The 19,485-nt window shown below is 40.4% G+C and overlaps 2 protein-coding genes across 5 annotated transcripts in view; one reads left to right on the top strand and one right to left on the bottom strand.

Annotated features, from left to right (window-relative positions):
• Nucleotides 1-19,485, top strand: part of afap1l2 (actin filament associated protein 1-like 2) — a 37,776-nt gene that overhangs the window by 10,900 nt on the left and 7,391 nt on the right. For 3 of the 4 annotated variants that reach the window (XM_087179230.1, XM_023426033.2, XM_087179229.1), the window contains exons 2-6: nucleotides 3,483-3,611; nucleotides 7,714-7,779; nucleotides 10,388-10,479; nucleotides 18,198-18,309; nucleotides 18,923-19,006. In XM_087179230.1, coding sequence (XP_087035356.1) covers nucleotides 3,500-3,611; nucleotides 7,714-7,779; nucleotides 10,388-10,479; nucleotides 18,198-18,309; nucleotides 18,923-19,006 — 466 coding nt within the window. In that variant the 5' untranslated portion in view covers nucleotides 3,483-3,499. The remainder of the gene's footprint in view (nucleotides 1-3,482; nucleotides 3,612-7,713; nucleotides 7,780-10,387; nucleotides 10,480-18,197; nucleotides 18,310-18,922; nucleotides 19,007-19,485) is intronic. The other variant, XM_023426034.2, reaches the window with a different exon arrangement.
• On the bottom strand, nucleotides 11,296-13,118 carry LOC111669646 (kelch repeat and BTB domain-containing protein 13). The gene has a single exon (XM_023426036.2). The coding sequence runs from the start codon at nucleotides 12,891-12,893 to the stop codon at nucleotides 11,385-11,387; it is 1,509 nt and encodes a 502-aa protein (XP_023281804.1). The 5' UTR covers nucleotides 12,894-13,118; the 3' UTR covers nucleotides 11,296-11,384.

Raw genomic sequence — 19,485 nt, 5'->3', positions numbered from 1 at the left:
GCAAATACATCGTACTTATCTGCCGACTTATCAGAGCGCTAAATCAAACAGAATAGACGTAGATATCTCAAAACACAAAAGCTAATTGTTTTTCTTGGTAATGGAACAAATCAGGAAGTACAACCTCAGGCATGAGGAAGAGTAATTCCCAGGTACATAATGTAGGCATATGAAAAAATATTATTCAAACAAACTTTATGTTTTTAGTTGTAGTCTTTGCTTTATTCTTACCTGCCTTTGTTTTTTTACTGTGTTTTAATTGCAACAGTTAGTTAGAAAACACCGTAGTACTCTGTCTGGCTGGTCTCTCAGATTCCCTCTAGCCCGTTGTACAGAAGTGAATTGTTTATGCTGCGGAGGCTGCGGTCACTCACTGGATGTGCAGTGGGCGTCTGGCCAAGCCATAGCCCACAGAGAGCCTGCTACAGACCTCCCTGTCCTGTCAGCTGACTTCGTTTCCCAGGGTCCCCCAATCCAAAAGGCCATCTGAGTCAATCTCTGCAAACACACAAGGAGGAGAAGCTGGAAAAATGTTTAGATTCATACTGAGTGGCCAAACATCAGCAGCTAAACAACTATTAGAAATGTAATGAAAGTAAATGTGTGTGGTTTTAATCATTACAGTTATATTTCAACACAAAGAGGGGTCAGTTAATGTTTTTGAGAGTCTTTATCATTGTTTAAGCTGGTTTTAATTACTTTACATACCCAATGTATATATGTGTGTGTGTGTGTGTGTGTGTGTGTGTGTGTCTATACAGTATGTGTTCAGTTCAGTGATGTTTTCCATGGTGCAGGTTCTCCTCACATGGGGCCTCTCAGCAGAAGTTGACTCAGCTTGAGTAGGAGTCATTAAAAAGAACCCAGTTTGCTTTAGCTTTGGGAAAGCCTCTCGTCATCTCCGAAAGGCAAAGATTACCATGGTCTGACACCTTATGTTGCAGAAATTTCCTGCTTTGCTGAGGTCTTTTGATGTGTGGGAGTGTAGGAAGGGGGAGGAGAGGGCATGAACATATTCCACCGCAAGTCCTGGTTAGTGATCAGTTTGAGCCGGAAGGAGCCACTAAAACAGATGAGCTGGCAGTTTTTTTAATAGAGTTCAAACAGAGAGGAGCAATTTATTATTCTTGTAATAGTTTAGAAATTCATTGTTATTTTATGTGGAGTGAAGTTCAGTTCTTGAGAACAGTCAGATGATTTTCACATTTAAATGGTAGTTTTTGTTTCTGTTTTGGCTTTAAACTCAATTTTACTTTTAGTCACAGCAGTTTGGGTGTCAAGGATAAGACGGCTGTGTCCTGACTATTGATGTGTCCTGTATTTTGTTAGGAAGGTGGTTACTTCAAGAATGCATTAGTATATGTTATTGTTATGTCAAAATATGTACCTACTACTGTATCTAATTCTATTAATGATTTGTTATTTAGAGATCTAGACTGGAAGTGCTTAAAACTATAAAGTGATGTGAGTGTCTATTTGTGGAGACAGGTTAGTTTTAGTGCAGTTTCAGTTCCCAGTTGTCAACTTAAAAAGAATAGTATGATCCTCTTGTGCCTGTAAGTATTGCGCTAGTGCCAGGAGGCAATTAGCTTAGCATAAAAACTGGAAACAAAGGGAGACAGCTAGTCTAGCTCTCTTCAAAGCTAAAAAATACAACTAATGCTAGCAGCGCCTCTAACGCTTGGTAATTAACATGTTGTATATTGTTTGTTTGATGCGGAAATGACAGAGAATTTTTTACACTTCCTACAACAACCCACAAGTGCAACTACGAGCCGTCCACAAACTGGTTGACTGGTGCTGGTGTGTGTCACCAGCATTTAACACCTGTCCCACCAGTCAACCAGTTTGTTCATGGCTCGTAGTTGCACTTTATTGTTGTATTGTTGGGATCATTCTTACCATAATGCTGCTACATCTATATGTGTTCTTTATGGGTTTTTTAAAATATATTTCATACTTTATTTTAAAATTGCACTTTATTATTATTTTTAATTGCTTTTATCCTCCCACCAAAGAATTTCACAAATTTTTATTGGTGTATTTGTGATTTGACAATAGATTTGATTTGAAAATTTGGAAAAAGCCAGGCTAGTGATTTCCTCACATTCCCAGTCTATATGTTATATATATATAGCAAAGCTAGTCGCCTTCTGATGCTAGGTCAATACATTGCACAGATGAGTGTGGCATTGATTTTACACTTTAGTTTTTGTGTGGATTAAACAAACTAATTTATGAGGAGCTTTAGAGGTGCTGGTGGACAGATTGTTACCATTGGACAGAGCCTATTTCCAGTCTTTATGCTAAGTTAAGATAATAGCCTCCTGTCTCTAGCTCAGTACTTACAAAAGTCAGACTATTCTGAGTAAAATGCTTTATAGTGTTGGCTTGGTTTTAGGTTAAGTTTACAGTAATAACCTTGCTGTTAGAAATGTAGCCTAAATTAGACAAGTTAATCAAAATAGCCAGATTACTCTGTAAAGCCTACTGTTGCTATTCATACACAGCTGATTGAAGAAAATTACATTTTGTTGGGAATTACATTTTACCTTGTATGTACAAATGACTGTCTCCTGGTGTTGAATTTTATGTCTATTTTTAACATTGGCTGTACATAACTGTAGCCCATTACAATACAGAGACATTAAAGAAACATGTGAGAAAGGCGATGGCATACATTCTGGGGGGACTTTACTCACCACCACTGATGTTTGCCCCACCTTTTCCTTTAATAAAGTCTTTCTTCTTTATTCCCCTTCTGTCTCATCTTCTGGTGAAGTGCTCACATACTGAGGCCCACTGTAGCAAGGGGCCTATTCATGAGGCCTAGAGAGAGTGAAGGGAAATACAAAGGCCTCCGCACACAGTGAAGAGGGATGTGAGCTCAGCTCTGACCCCTGAAGGATGTGTGTGTGGGATGCACCCAGACACAGTGGCCCCGCCGACTTGGGCCCAGGCTCCTCCTACCTCTGGACTTGACCTTTCACTAAACCCGTACAACTCCCAGAACAACCTCAAAAACACTTACAACTGTCAGTAACAAATGCAAGAGAGAAATAAGTGAATGACATAAAGTCTGGATTGTTATTGACTGTTGCCAGCTGAAAACCTCTGAACAGTTTCTCCCATGTAAAATATTGGCATATAGCGTGGGGCTTAAAGCACAAAAGCCAAACAGTGAGAATAAAACAGCTAACAAACATGCAGCTGAAATCAATGGTAAAAGACATGTCCTTGAGTTGAACTCCCAGTTCTCAGCCATAAATTAAAGTATGATATTCTGAATATTTTTGCCTGGAAACTTCAGAGGTTTTATATTTCTCATGGTTCTTCTTTGTCTTGCTGATGGGAAGTCCTTGTCTAAAGCCATTATTTTTGACAGTAATGAATATTTCCACACCAAGAAACTCATTTGACATAAAGGAGTTTTTGCTTTTTCGTTATACCTCTCAGACTCTCTTGTATGTCTGTGCTTCCAGTGCTGGACCAGCTCCTGATGGAGCTCCACCGCTTCCTGCTCATCCTGGACAAGGAGACCCTGAGTGGGAATGCTACCATCCAGAAGGGCTTGTTGTCCGATCTCCTCCAGTCCTACAGAGACTCCAATGGTATGTGGAAAAAAACAGTCAAGAGTAGAGCTGTGGGTTGTTAAACAGAGTGCGAGGCACTACAGACCTGACTACAGACTTATGTATATATAGGCTACAGTAGAGCACTGCAACAAATTAGATTTTTTATAAAAAATGTGGATTAGACTACACTCTCCAGTTTAGTATCCTGTAGATGAAGCACAGTCTGGAAAACATCCACTGTATCAGTTGAGCTCCACTGATATGTGCCAGAGCAGTCATTAAACTATGGGGAGTGCTTACCATGACTCACTGCCTTTAAAAAAAACCTTGAACTTACCTTAACTTAAATTGCAACTATAACATGGCAATGTAGAAATAAAAGGAAATAAAATTCTGAAAGTGCATGACCCTGTCCTCACTACAGTTTTATTCAGGAACTGAACTTGGTGGATATTTTGAGGGAGATTTTACATATTTTTTGACACATGTGACAAAACAAAAAAGGCGGTGAAGTGAAAGGTTGGAAACTCTTAGAAGTTATAATAAAATTACAACATATAAGGAAAATTACACTGGAGGAAGAGAGAGTTTAAAAGAGACTGAAATAATGTTTGAGTCAACCAAACAAAAACACCTTTGAATGCCTTTTATTTTAGCATTTTTTGTTACATTTCTAGCTGTGAAACTATATTGAAAAAAGTCAGAAATTAGAAACTATAAATAAACTGATTAAAGGCTGTTGATCTCTGTACTGAGGAGAGAACCTTTCTGATATTCCAGGCTTTCGTGTAACCGTGTAAACAACACTAGATTTTTTTTTTTTACTCTAAGATAATCTATCATTCCTTGCAGTGATAAAGTCTTACCTGCTCTATGTTATGAGTTGACATTGACATCGTCCTATCAAGGCTGCAGAATATCTTAGCTGGTACTTTTAATAAGTTGAAGCAGGTACATTGAAAAGGTCAAGCACAAAGTCCATTAGGCTATAAACATGTAAATCATAGTGTGTTGCAAACGTAAGAAAAATAGGTATGTATTCTGCTATTATTAGAGGTATCAAGGGCAAGGCTCTTCAACAACATAAGCAGTCACAAGCTTTGCCGCACTATAATTCTTCCTTTCTTGTGTTTCCTAATGTTGCGGTATTTGTGATTACATGACAGTTACATTGGTTGAGGTTTAACCACAAATGTTTAACTGCCAGTCATTCAAAAGCTTTATAGACTTACTGGCAGTTTGTCTTTCTTTATGCAAAGCACCTTATGTAACATGCGGTCGTGCCTTTCGTTTCCCACAATTCAATAAGTTTACATTGTCGGCAATTTGGTCCAAGAGAATCTATCAAGCAACCCACTCTGGTATTACTTTGCTATTTTAAACTTTCAGTAACCATCATGTAATAATTATACTCTTGTAGGCTTCTATTAACAAATACATTTGGGGTCTTTCATCCCATTTTGGTTGCTTAATACCACTTTGCGGTGACTGAATCAAATATTATTGCCTGCGTTTTTACCTACCCTGCAAGATTATCAGATTGATATTTCTATTCTGTGAATGATTGCGGTTATTAGTTTACGCTTACAGGCCAGATAAAATCAAACAAAGTACCTCTTGCTCCATCATAAAATGATGCATGGTCTGTTAAAATATCCTGTCAAACAGCTAATGACATGTTTATTTTTAAAACTCACTGGCACTGACACGCAACATGAAAATGGTGCAACTGCTGGTGGGCTGATGTGATTTATGTTGCCTGGAAGTCAGTTAGTTACAATGTGAACCAATCCGACACTGAGCCTCATCCAAACCTCAGCCCCCGGATGTGTGATTAATTGGTTATAATGAATGACACTGCTGATCCCTCAGAAACCTTAGCTTCATGTAATGGTAGAGAAAAGTTGCATACAATCCACACTGATGCAAGATTTTTGCTTTATGAAAACTTTGATAACAATATCCAGGACATTTTGCTTTTAGAGACCCAATTTCCATTCACTGTCACTTTTAGACTGAAAGAGGCAAAAAAAAAGAGTTTTGCTACTCGCCCTCTGTCTTTCTCTGTCGCTCTCACACACACACACACACACACACACACACACACACACACTTACCAGCACACACAAGCAGTCACGCTTTTCCATGTTCAGGTCCTGGACTCGTCTCTCCATACTTCCTCTCCTGGCTCCAAGCTGTATCATTTTTCCGAAGCTGCATTTATCCTCTGGGGATGCTCACTTCCTTTGAGAAGCAGTTTATAAATAGCATCTCAACTCTGTTCCCCTAAAATCTGGTTTCACTGTACAGGCAAAACATCGTTTCATTCTGCTGATGTTTGATTTCACCTAACGATATCTATTTCAAAGGAGAAACTTTCTCCGGAGTATCACCCAAGGTTAGAGATTTGTTTGATTTGCTCTCAGGATATAAACGTAGTCAGCTAAAATATTTAATTGAATCAAACGACCTTCCTCAAAAGTGCACTGCAGCTCCGGAACAAATTCCCAAAACAGGTTCCAGTAACCAGCTGGAGTCTTCTACGGCAAAACCGCAGGGTTTATTGTTTGAGAAAAGACATTCATTCAAACTGTTTATGTGGCAATGTTATGGCAATGTCTTTGCCAGCTTGTAATTACTCCACCATGTTAAGACCGACATTAAACCAAACACAGTCCATTTCTCAGTGAGCTGACTTCAGCGTTAGCGCATGACATTAGGTTTTATCAGCTCCGCTTATTTCCTAAATGATACGATTGTTCACGCTGACCTGTAAATATTTGTATTTGAGGGCAAAGAGAAGTCAAGTTCAGCCTCTAATGGCGGTCCAGTGACATTCAGCTGCTTTCAAAATGTAAAGCACCTAATTTCCCAGGAAACCACTACTCTGTCTATATTATAATATTTTCTTATTTTCACTTTAATTAAATGGTACTGTCATTTTTTATGCCTATAAAACAAAGCTGATTACTTTTGGACCAATCCCAATTACTGTTTGTGAATATACTGTAAATTCCATGCAGGCATTAAGTGCATATAATGTAAACTCTTTGGAAGACTAGACTGGTCCAAGCAGATGGATCATGTTCAGGAGCTGAATTGCATGTGTCATTGTAGGATTTTCAAAAACTTCAAAGATAGACGTTATACAGTGCTCTATCTGTGCAGGCAAGGAGTTTTCTGACTAATGTCCGATGAATGCCTGCCACGGTAAGAGTGGGTGTCAATAATGGGCCCATCTGTCTGCACAATGGGCCACTTGTTTGGTTGAAATTCTCCTTTAATCCTGGTCCTTTGACAAACATGATGAAAGTTTGTTTGGCACCATAAGCTGGAGTCAGATTTTTCCATCAATGCTACAAGTAAATTCCTTCAAAAGCAAAATATGCATGCTATTCTTGTGACTGTAGCTGTGACTTTGTGTACAACATATGCGGCGGTCTATTTCAGTGCTATTCACTACAGTGCAACACAACTTTAAGAAAGTCAAGCCAAGTGTCAGGTTTTTGAGCTGCTCCAGTTACATTCAATTGGAGATTCAATTTAGTAGAATTTACATGACAATGAGCTTTTATTGCACATGGTTATATCCTAAATCTCCCAGATTTGGCAACAAATGAACAAACCCGAGTGTATGCAACAATGCACTAGCCAAAGTACAGTATATTTAAAGTGGGCAACTTTTCACAATAAAATCCAGAGGTCTCTGGGAGTCAGCTGGGTACTCACCTGTCCCTACAAGGGTATTCCTGACAATCAGCAATAAAATAATGTATGTTCAGTCTGATAAAAGCAATAATGATTCCTAGGCTTGAGACCGTTGTATGGGAGCTCAGTCCTTTAGAGAACTGTGCATGAGCCAGAGAGGTGAATCAGTTTTGTTTGTCTTTTTTTTTACAACTTTGGACAGTTCCATTCATTTTTCACCCAGTGACCTTCCTTTCATTCATATTATGAAATAAAGAAACTGTGGTAGATTGTTTTAAGAATACTGTAAGTGTCTAGTGTTTGGTTGCATTTAAGAGTCAATTTGTAGTTCCCTTAATTTACCAAGATTTTAGCATTTGTCGTAAGTACCCACACATTTCTGCAGTGCACTGATGTGAAGTGTTAACCATATTTTGTTCACTCATTGCAGGCACTGATGAGGAGTACATCTACATGAACAAAGTGATTGTTACTGGGAAGGACAAAGGCGACAAAGGTGTGAGTTTCAAAAAGTTCCTCTCTGAAGTGTGGTACTGATATTTGGTTATGGTTGGTGTTTTTTTTCCGAAAGGTAGCTGATATATAATCTATACAGAAAAGATTTTATTTTTCTTATTGAAACCGGTGTAATATAACATTTTTAGCCTCAATAGTGGCATGGTTTTAATCTGTATAATGTCAGTTGATTGGTTCACCACTTTGATACACTCAAATATCTCAGCATTAGTGAAATAGATTGCCATGAAAGTTTGTAGAGGCAGTCATGTTCTTCAGAGGATGAATCCTAACTATTTTGGTGACTCCTGACTTTTCCTGTAGTGTAGTGACATTTTTGTTTTTCAGTCAATGAACTTTAGTGCAGATACACTGAATTCTATTGAGTGTGGTGACTTCAGGTAGACTTAACTTCATCTTGTGCCACCAGTAGGTCAAAATTCAAATTTTTCTACAGGTTTATGACAAAGTACCTACAAAACAAATGGCATTCCCATCAAGGCTAATTAGCAAATGCTAACCCACTAAACTTACCATCAACCATTATAGGCCTACCTGCTAAACATCACCATATTGACATTGTCCTTGTGGCCATGTTAGCATGCTGATGTTAGCATTCAGTTCAAACACCACTGTGCCATAGTAACTATGGCCTCCCAGAGCCACTAGCAAGGCAGTAGACTCTAATTAGAAGTAATTAAACCATTAAGTAAGCAACACATTTTCATAAAATGATTTTTAAATTTAGATTTGGGTCTTATGTTATTATGTACTCAATACAAATATTAAGCTAAAGTAGCTATGCAAAGTTCTGTACACATTCTATCTAAGTATATGATACTGGGACTAAGTATCTAAGTACACGTTAAATTTCTACAACATAAATGCAATTAATAATACCTATAATCTTGCATTTCAGATTTATTTGGCTTGATCTTTGGAATGCATTATCTCTGTAAAGGATCGTTGGTTGTGGAATGATAGGCCTATGCCACTTTGTCCAAGGTGATCAAATACCAGTGCCTATTTGTTAAGTTGTTGCAGCTCATATTCAATTTCACATGATTGAGGTGACTAGCAGACATGAGAATAAGCTGCAACAAGAAGCAACCCCCTCAACTCCCCTCCTTTCACCCACCATTTCCTGTCAGTTTCTACATTGCTCTGCACCATCTGAGACTGACCTGTTTTGTTTGGACAGTTATGAAGAATGTGGTTTCAATGAGCTCTAGACTTAACACATATTTTCAGCAGCAACTCTAGCAAAAGCCACAGGTTTTCTTTCACACAGACTGATGGAAAGTTGAGGACTAGACATGAGAGATGTTGAGGTTTCTTAATAAGTAACAATATGGTAAACCTGAACTGTATCTTTCAGTACCACATGCAAATGAGGGGATTTAACAAAACATTGTTAAGTTATATTAGCTATTGATATGTCACTACTATTACACATGCAATCTGTAGGAATATTGACACAGTTTGCTGTAGGCTAAATCAGCTCAGCCTGTTTCCCATCCTCATGATGATACAACAAGACTTTGACCTACAGTGAAGTTGCATAACTGGAAATGTTTGTTAATGTCCTGTGCAACGCAGTCATGAGCTCCAATGGGCCAAGAGATTCTTTTTTGTTTGTTTTCAAAGAAAAGTTGTTTAGAAACTAAGTGAAAGATTCGAGGATAGCAGAAGTAGAACACAATGGGAGGCAATAACATTGGCAGACATATACTTATCATTTCAAGTTGGGGGTTGAAGCTCCCTGAACAGGTAGAGGTAACAGTTTGACATTTTGGGGATATACACTTAATTGCCTTCCTGCCGAAACTTGAATGAAAAGATTGATGCCACTCCCATATCTGTACACTAAATATTAGGTCCATTCATTATGAAGCTGCAGAAAGAAAGACTTGAAGCAGAGGAAAGCAACTAGTATGACTGTGTCCAAAGGTAACAACGCTCATAGTAACGCTCAATGATTAACATATTATACCTGCAAGGTTTGAGAAAAGTTAGTTATTTCCCCCTGTCCAGTCTTTATACTGCAGTAAGCTAAGCTAAGCGTCTCCTAGCTATAGCTTTACAGATGTGCGCATGGTATGGTGAAAGGCAGATCATTTCATTTATTTTTATTTTCCCAAAATATCATACAACTTTCTTAAGGGAGTCAAAAGCCAAAAATGTTAGGAACCACTGCTGTACATAAGCATTGGGCATTGCTAGAACCAATGTAGAGTTAGCGTAGAGTAGTTCTTTCATTTCCTTGTTTTAATTCTTTTCCTGTACTGTGGTGTGTGTTTTGTGTAATAGGGTTGTTCCTACCATACAAATGCTTCTCCTTGATTTGGGTTATTTGGTCACTGTAATACAACAGTGAAGGGTCTTGTGCTCACAGCGAGTGTTATAGGGATACTAGGAAGCACTGATATGTGTAGGAGATGTCTGGACATCTGGAGATTGTGTTGTTCTAAAAACAGACTAAATTCAAACTCGCATTGTGAACCATTTCTTTCATTTATCTCGCATTTATGTATGTTTAGCTAATATAATGTAAGAGGTAGGATTTCTGTTAATCATTGAATCCCCGACTCTTTGCTTCTATGACCTAGATGACAGGTCAGATGGCCTGCTGAATGGGAAAGCAGCGAAATGTGTCCCCGTCCCACAGAAGAGCCTTCCTGACCTTCCTCCCCCCAGAACAGTAAGTGATTACCAGCTCGATTCCATCAGAGCGGATTAACATGTGAAATGATCTGGCTTAACATACACACATAGCTTTTTGAGTCACTGTGGTGGGAATGGTAATGGCATAATCGACCCCAGTAGTACATGGGTACATGGGAAAGTTCAGTGGAAATCACGATATTAAACATTATGCAAAAGGAGCGCAAAGACAAATTCCAGCTTTAACTGTTACTGACAGTATTTAGGTCTTTTGTTACAGTAAGACCATTACCATCACTAAGCACCTTAAGTATTCAAAATAAAGGTCCACCGATTGATATCACATGATGCCAGAGAATTCCACTGGTTTTTAATGTACTAAAAAAATGCATTCTGTGACCATACAAGACAAAAAACATTTCCCACAACCCTCAGAGTTACAAGCCTGAGGCTATGTGAAATGTATTCTCCCATAGAAACAGGTATTTAATCACTCATGGGGTAACAAACCTGGGCAAGGGAGCGTTCAAGAATGTGTGAGAAAGCCGAGTTTTATGTTGACTGGGAGGCCGGTGGCTCCTGAATTGGCCCAGTGTGACTTCAGGAAAAACGTGGAGAATGGGAGGTTTAGGACATCCCATCAGTGCCTTTGAACTTTGCACACACACACACATACACACACAAACATGCACTGTGGCCTCCCCTAATATAAACTACAGTAGCAGCTGTTGCTAATCAGAACAAATGTTTGGTGTCAGCATGTGTGCATGTGTGTGTGCAGTGTGTGACTACATGTGAAAGTGAGTGCATTGAAATGAAGAACATTTGTGTCATGATGCATTCTCCAGAAACATTTAGAATCAGGGATTTTTTTTATTATTCTTGTACTTCAGTGTTTAGCGACACTAAAACATCACATTGTTTTTCAGTTTTGCTGTAATTTCACAGTTGTGGTACAGCTTCCACAAATCCCTCAGATGTGTATGGCAAAGACATTTCGTCTTCCTTCCCTTTTGAATCCAGCTGTGGTATAACTGGTCCCGTCTTGGGAAGCCTGAGTAAACACGTCCACAGTGAACCACTCTTTGGAAATCCCTTCATCTGCCTGCGGGGCTTCCATCCATCTCCAATGATGGTGTATTCAAGGGTTAGCATGTGTTTGACTGTGAACACTGAGTTCCCCCTTATCATTGCAGTGAACAGCGCCCCCTTGCTGTTTATGTAGTGTCCGGTCATGGCTGTCCACTGGCCTGTCGTGATATTGTAGCAGTCCATTAGGCAGCGCAGAAAATCGTCGCAAGGCCCATTGCGCATCACATACAAATTGTCCCTGTGGGCTACCATACAATGGCCATAGCTTTGAGGTCTGATCATTGTGGTGGCAAGTTTCCATTCATTTTTCGCCGGCACATATTCGTAGATATCTGTGGTATCTGGTGGTTTCCAGAAGCAAACAAACATTCTCCGTCTTGCAACAGCGCACGCTGCTGACGCTACAGGTCTTGGTGCGTGTTGTATAAATGTCCACTCTCCCTTCTCAGTGTCAAAACTCTCTGCTGTAGAGATGATCTGTTTTTGGACCTCGCCGCCAATGGCATAGAGCCGGCCCTCATGACCCAGCAGGGTGAAGTCGTATCTTGGTTGCTGGGGTCCAGGAAGAGCAGTCCAGACCCCTGTGTCCGGGTTGTAACAAAAGCTGCTGTCCACCGTGTCCTTACCATAACCGTAAACTCCCCCTACAATGTACAATCTATTGTCAAGCACTGCCACACCGGCCATGGAGGTGCTACAGAGGGTTGGGAGGTTAGTTAAATGCTTCCACTCCCCCTCTCTTTCATCAAGGTAGCAAACAACCCTAAAGGAGTCATGTAGCAGCTCCATGGAAGGAGAGTGGGTGCCTATAGCAATATAAGTAGTGGGAGACAATGACTTAGAATATTGAAGAAGGTCTTCAGGAATTGTACTCTCTGCTGCTTCCTTCAAATCATCAAAAGCATCACAAAGGAAAAGAGCTGCATTGTGAAACAGTGCATGTACCCCAAAGATGGAGGCCGTATAGTAAAGCAAGAGGCAATTGTCTGAATCAATTATGTCACAAAGATGTTGCACCAAGCATGCAACCTGCAGGAAAGCAGCACACTCAACAGCTTCTGTAAGCTCATCCGGGTCGCTGATGGTGGGAATCTCTCCCCTGCAGACAGACAGGGCAATGAGGAAACCCCTTGCATGCACTCCTCCCATCAGGTGGACTCTGTCCTGGCGACTTTCTTTCATCCCAGACTGAAAGAGAGCACAGAAGTAGTCACTGTGCCTCGCCAGCAAGGCCCGCTCCACAGTGAACCAGCTCTCCTCCACCCTCACTCTCACCCAGCCCGCTTGGTGCTCCCCGTCCTCCGGATCAAGGGTCGCATTCTCGGCATGAATATCTCTCAGGCGTTCAACTACTTCCATGATCTCCGAAAACGGGGTCTTTATTCTTCCTAAAACAGTCTCTCAAGTGACAATAGAGCGTGTGACCTGGATGTAGATTAGCCATTTTTTCCCCAGGACTGGACGGTAAATAAAGATTTGTGTGAGTTCCATTGCGTCCTGTCTGCATGGTCTGAAAATAGAGTTGGACTATAGATAGCAGCTGTGCCACTTGCAAGCGTCAGGCAGGGAAAGGAAAACTGTTGACATGCACAGTAAGCGGTAGTGTGGCTGCCGGCAACTGGTGATTATCATAACCACAATACGATTGGCTAGCCTAAGTATTTGCTGAATTATTCATGATGATGTCACTCGCCAGCGTTACCCCTTTAAATCCAGTTTTGTTTTACATGACTATTTTAGTTTTATACACAAAGTTCTTCTTTATTTATAGTTAAACATTTTAAGTTGGCTACTTGTAAACAAATGCCTATGGGAGGGGGGAAAAAATCTGGACCTGAAACTATGACAGGTTTAGCAGAGGTCGAAGTGTTCCCAAGCAGGGAAAAATAAATACAGTGTGTTGAAAATCTGTGTCATGTGAATTTTTTGTTTTCTGTTTTTCTGCCTCCCACCACGCAGCTGACATTTACTGCCTTTTTTTTTTTTTCCTCCCCCCATCTTCATTCATGCCACTTTTAGATTTAGAAATTCCAACCAGTTACTACGTTGCAACCAGTGCAGAGATAGGAAAGGCCCAGAGAGTTCTCCTGAATCTGGCTTTCCGAAGCTGAGCTGCACTGATTATTTTTATCACTACCTTCTCCCTTTCTCCTCTGAGCTCCCAGCAGGCTTTCAGATACACTGTGTGTGAGTGTGTGCATGTGTGTGCGTGTGTTTTCGCTGTGCCGGATTCTTGGCATGGGAACCAGGGATTTTCCATGTTCCTCTGACTTCGTTTTTCGGGCTCTTTTTCCCACTCTTTACCCAAAGCCCCTCCACCACACCCCTGTTCTTCCTCCGCTGCCCCCCTCTCCTTGCTTTGTTATTTATGCTCCAACTCCTCAATCCACTCCTTCTGCCCGATGTTTCTGTGGTGAGCATGTGTGTGTGTGTATGTGTGTGAGAAGTGAAAGGTTGAGGGCTACAGTAACTGTTACAGAGCTGGAGAGTTTGCAAAGTCTTCTGGGAGAAAAAAATACACTCACAGACACACACCTGGCATGTTCCCCTTTCCCTCCTCTTTTTCATATCAGTCCAGCTGGTCTTTGGAATGGCTCCTCTTTAGCCTTGGCTCAGACAACAGGCTGCTCTGGTTTTTTGGAGATGAGTGAAATGGAGAGAGAATAAGAAAGAAGATAGAGATAAGGGTGGGTGGGCGCTTGGGGTGGGGGGTGCTGCTGCTGCTGCTGCTCTGGAATGCCTGGCTCTTTGTTTTAATTAATAACAGATGCCTAGACTGCTGCTTTTTTTTCACTGTGGAACAGTTTAAACTGTTAGTACTGTCGTGTGTATGTGCATGCTCCATTCTTTACAGAATGATTTTCTCAGAAGAATCACTTTTTCTTATGAAGACCCTGTCAACTTGAGCTTTTGTAGCTGTCTCTCTTTACTTCTGGGGTCACATCATTTCAAATAATCTCCATTTAATGGATTACTTCCAGATTTTTATCATTTCAAAAAAAAAAAAAAACGCAATAAAGTGTTACTGCAACAAGTTAGCATCAGGAAATTCTGCTGGATCTCTGGATCCAAACACTTGTTTATGTCCATCATTGAGAAACTGGCCTAATTCCATTCTGTTCTTGTGATTTATGGCATCCTCCATCTTGTTCTGTATCAAGGCTTAAACCAGAGCCGAGCCCCAAATATTCAGTCATCTCTATATCAGATATCCAAAAGTTAACTCTACAGTGAGAAGTAAAGTTGCATTAGTCTGTTTTTTTTTTTTGTTGTTGCACTAGTGCACCAGTAAGTAGGGAATTATTTGGAACACAGAGCAGGTCTGCCTTTGACAGAGACATTTAAGTTTACCTCTGAGTTGTTATTTGAAGTATTTATGGGACTCAACAGTGTTGTTTTCTTCTTTTGTGGTGCTGAAGAGATGAATCTATTACCATTCCAAAATGCTTGGATATAAATAAGTTGAGCAAAAACACAGTCTAATGGTGAAAGTGCTGTTTCATGACAGACAAGAAAAGCACAGATGTGACACAGCTGTTGTCGTACCAGTGAGCCAATATGCACAAAACGAAGACATTATCACTGACACACACTTTCACTCGTTTCTACATTTTCTCATGGTTGCATCATTTCGAAGACGTGTATGTATTTGCTGATACTTGCATTATGAAAAATCCTCAACATGCTCCATAATGTATAACCGATGTTATCCTCTTTGAACCGCATGGATAACATCTCTGTGCCACACATGTCTTCGTGGATCCTTTTCCTCCACTTTCTGGCAATCGGGCTAATCACACAAACAAGTGTTCGTTACTATGACAGTATGCAGGCCGCAAAACATGACGCCAGTTATTATGACAGCTTACTGCATCTGCAATGTATTACTGGAAATGTGTTAGTTTGCTGATGTGATATAGTTGGGAAAGAGCTTACAAGCTGGGGATTCCCTGTTTACAGGGGCTGTGTCTGAGAATCCACGTCAGAAGTCTTGATTTTGAGATTTCTATACAAACATACACATCAGATTTTATTTTTCCGTATTTTGTTGGCGTGAGCTGATCTAGTTAATCTGTTAGTGAAGACCCACCACAGGCTGGAAACCACCAAACACAATATATATTACTGCATCTTTTCTCATTTATTCATTTTTTTCTTGTATGGAGAATAAGAATTGCTACACATTAGACATTATCAAACTCCCAAAGTTGATTGCAGAGTTAAATTGCAGGAAGGGAATAGCTTTTTCTGACTACGTGGCTACAGTGAAGAGAAAACCAAGCAGGCTTTTGACCGATTGATCTCCAATCTCAATTAAACAAACTCTGATCTTATGAGATACTTTGAGATGTCCGACTTTGTGAAAGCTCATAGACTTTTTCTTTCCGCGGAGCCGACCTCCCTCAGGCATGGTTTGCATGATACATGAAGCTCCTCTGCTAAAGAGTTATATTTCATATTTCTGTGATCTCGCTGAGAATGTGACAGAGCCTTAGGGGGAATAAAGTGAAAATGAAGGAGCACAGACAGCGTCTTCAGATCAGTGGTGGGAGGAAACATTAGACATAGTTAAGATAATCGCTTTTTGTCATTCGACTCAGAGGGTTTCACAGAGTTCGCTTGAGAAAAAACTTTTTTTAAATATCCGACGATATCAGACTTATGCAAGATGAATTTAACATGGAACTACTATTCTAATCAAGTTAAAAGGAGCTTTCGTTTTTGTTTTTTAACAGTGTAACTTCTTTTTCTTTTACATGTACGTGTGTATATGTAGGTGTGGGGAATGAATAACCACATCAGGGCTTTTTTCCTCTTCCTGCACATTAATATTTGCCATATTTACCTGTGCAAATAGATACATTCATATTCAGCATATGAGCTGTACCCTCAAGTGACTTATCTTTCACTGTATGTTATAGTTGTGTGCCACAATAACAGAATATTACTTTTTTTTTTTTACTTTCCTTTCACATGTCATTTTTCTTTTACTTCTTTCTTTGGCCTCAGATGAATCTTCCTTCCATTTAAAGCCTGTCTCCATCATCCATCTCACTTTATTTATTTTATTCTGGAAAGAATACATTGATTTCATCTCCACTGGTAGCTAGTGAATATTTTGAGCTTGTATGTCATCTTATTTCAGGCAAGACAAAACTTGCATATCTCCCCCATCTTCAAGCACGCCAACATAGATGTGTGATAGCTGGAGACTTGTGGCCACAGGCTGAGGAGATAAAGAGTTTTTTGTTTTTTTTCCCTGTGAAGTAATTTGGGAACTTTTTGTTTCAGCGCAGTGTTTGAGTCAGAAAGTCATCCTTCAGTGCCTGGTGATGTAACTCCAGTGTAACCTGTAAATAAACTGCAAACCACTGACATAAACTTACAAGTTGTCTCACAGAGCGGGGCGATGAAAGTGAGTTTAAATAACGGACATGCATAATTTTGTAATTGCAAAATAGCCATTGTGCATGAGTTCACATTTCCAAAGAAAAACATCAGCATTTCTCTACCAAATAATTGATGTTTTCACCTGCTCTGATCTTCACAAGAATTTCGCAGCAGTTACTGGCTGGCGAGAGACTCAGTAGTATTCCAACTGTCCAGCTGACGTGACTTCACATTCAGTGGAAGAAGTGGTACACAGAAAGCGTGGAGAAGTTGAACAGGGCCATCTTGTAGAACAGCACACACCCCCACCAATATATTCTGATGAGTCATAATGATCCCATTTATTCTGCCTGAATGTTCTACTAAACAGTGTAGATGCCCTTTTAATGCACACAGCTACCACATATGTTCATTCGTTTTTGTCTATGCTGAGAACTGCCAACACGTCATTTGAATTTTTACATCCTTAACATTTAAATTTAACAGACACATGTTAAAGATGCATTTCACCAGTTTAAAGTTTGGGTGTATCCAGAGAAATTCTTCCAGATTTACAACTCAGCATCATTGAGAAACACACACTGTCAATATAATGAACTCCAGTGATGGCAGAGGTCGCCAAAATGTATTTTGAATTACTGTGTGTAGCTGATTTACTGACTTTAGCTGGATATAGAAGTAATGAAGAGTTTCTAAATGAACTGACGCTCATTCATGCAGCCAAGCAGCAGAGAGTCTGGTGGTTTCCAGCACTTATGGGAAGGAACAGACAGAGCGTCTTTACCATGCAGGAGACGAGGAGACAGACAGAAGTGAAGCCAGACTGCTGATTGATTTCAGGAAAGCCACTGGGCCCACACACAAACTCACGCACACCCACACTCACACCCACACACACACACACTCATCCCTGAAGGCAAACATGTAACTCTCTAGTGCACTGGGTCAGACAGGGATTGGTTACATGAGGAATTCCCTACTTTACTCCTGAAGTGACAGCTGGATTAGCCACATGTTCAGCCTGGGGGAACAACACATGTTAATAATGTATGTGTGTGTATGTGCCTGAGCGTGTGTTGCTGTTGTTGTCAACCTGTACATGCTCCTCTTCAAGCCATTTGTTGAAAATACTTACATATACGGAGGCTGTATTGTTATCTGGCAATTAATAGAGTATGGATTAATCTGATCCCTCACCCCTGTCTCTTTTTGTACCTTTCTCTTTTTTTTTTTCTCCCTCCCCCTTTTCCCCATCCTTCTCTCATCTGTCAGGGTGTGGTGGGTCGGGAGCCGTTCCCCTTACCTGCACTTCCAGCTACGGTCTGCGTAGACACTTCAGAGAGTTATTACGAGGAGGCGCAGCCCTACGAGGAAACTGTCAATGGTAAGAACTCTGGTTCAATCTCATATTTCTTCTTCCTCCTACCTGATTCGTAGGAACACTGCAAGGCCCACTTGCAGAACTGTTCCTGCTGCATCACTACTGTAAAGGATATCAGCAGCTTTGTTGTAAAAGAGGTTGTTTTTTGGGGGTTTTTTGAGAGCAATTCCTCATATGTGGCTGTGAAAGAGTGTTCACCACACACCATTTTTCTAATATTTCCAGAATTGCTTCTGTACATTGATTAAATATCGTTACACCACAGCCATCTTCACTTCTGAGCTAGAGGTTGCATGTTATTTTTCACACAACCTCATCTGACCGTCTCTGGCATAAGCAATTTGGTAAGTTATGATATTTTATGATATGTTCACAGAGATCAGTGAGGCCTAAACTCGGACTGATCTTCCCTCATGTAATCTGGAGCAGTGAACTACTGCAAAGTTTTATTTTGCTTTGCGACTGTTGAGAATGTTACCTCTGTCGGTCGATGCTGTAATGCTAAAAACAAAAAGGTTTCTAATTAGATTTTTTCAACCCTTTTTTTCCCCCCGATCTTCTTCTTCTTCTTCTTCTTCTTCCTCCTCCTCCTCCTCATCCTCATGCTGTTGTGTAGATCTGGACTGTTTTGGCCTCCTCTCAAGGCCCTGGATGCGAGTGCAGAGCTCTGACAGTGTGGTGTATGCCGTTATCACCAGGGGTAGCTAGCTCTCTCTCACAAGACTTGTGTGTTTGTGCCATGTCTTGTTCGTTGTGTGAGGCGTATTGTGCACGAGCAAAGCCGGCATGTCCTCTGGCCCTCATTGTCGAGCTTGAACGGAGTCCTGCATGTCAAGTAATAATTTTCAGTCAAGACCTGTGACAGGCTTCATTAATCAGTTCCATCTTAACCTCAGTTTTTCTTAAGTTATGATTTTCCCTTTCATCATAACTTGGCATCTTTATCCCGCCAATACCCATCAATATTAAAAATGTTATTTTGCTTTTGATTGAGTGTTGTGAGGAAATCCTCCTCCATTGAAGACAATCATCAAGGTCAATAAATCAGGCGTTAACCTCATTTGCTCCCTTCAAACTCACCCCATGCTGCAACGTGAACTCGGCCATCCATCATCATGAACCTTTGCTTCTTATGTGTTATCATTTTGCTCCCCTCATAACCCCCCACCCCCACCCCAC

The sequence above is a fragment of the Seriola lalandi genome, unplaced genomic scaffold (genome assembly GCF_002814215.2).
Source record: "Seriola lalandi dorsalis isolate HSWRI2012SDOR001 ecotype SW California unplaced genomic scaffold, Sedor1 jcf7180002054801, whole genome shotgun sequence".
In the NCBI taxonomy this organism is placed as follows: domain Eukaryota; kingdom Metazoa; phylum Chordata; class Actinopteri; order Carangiformes; family Carangidae; genus Seriola; species Seriola lalandi.
The sequence above is the reverse complement of the archived record's forward strand: the minus strand, read 5'-3'. Positions and strand labels throughout refer to the sequence as shown.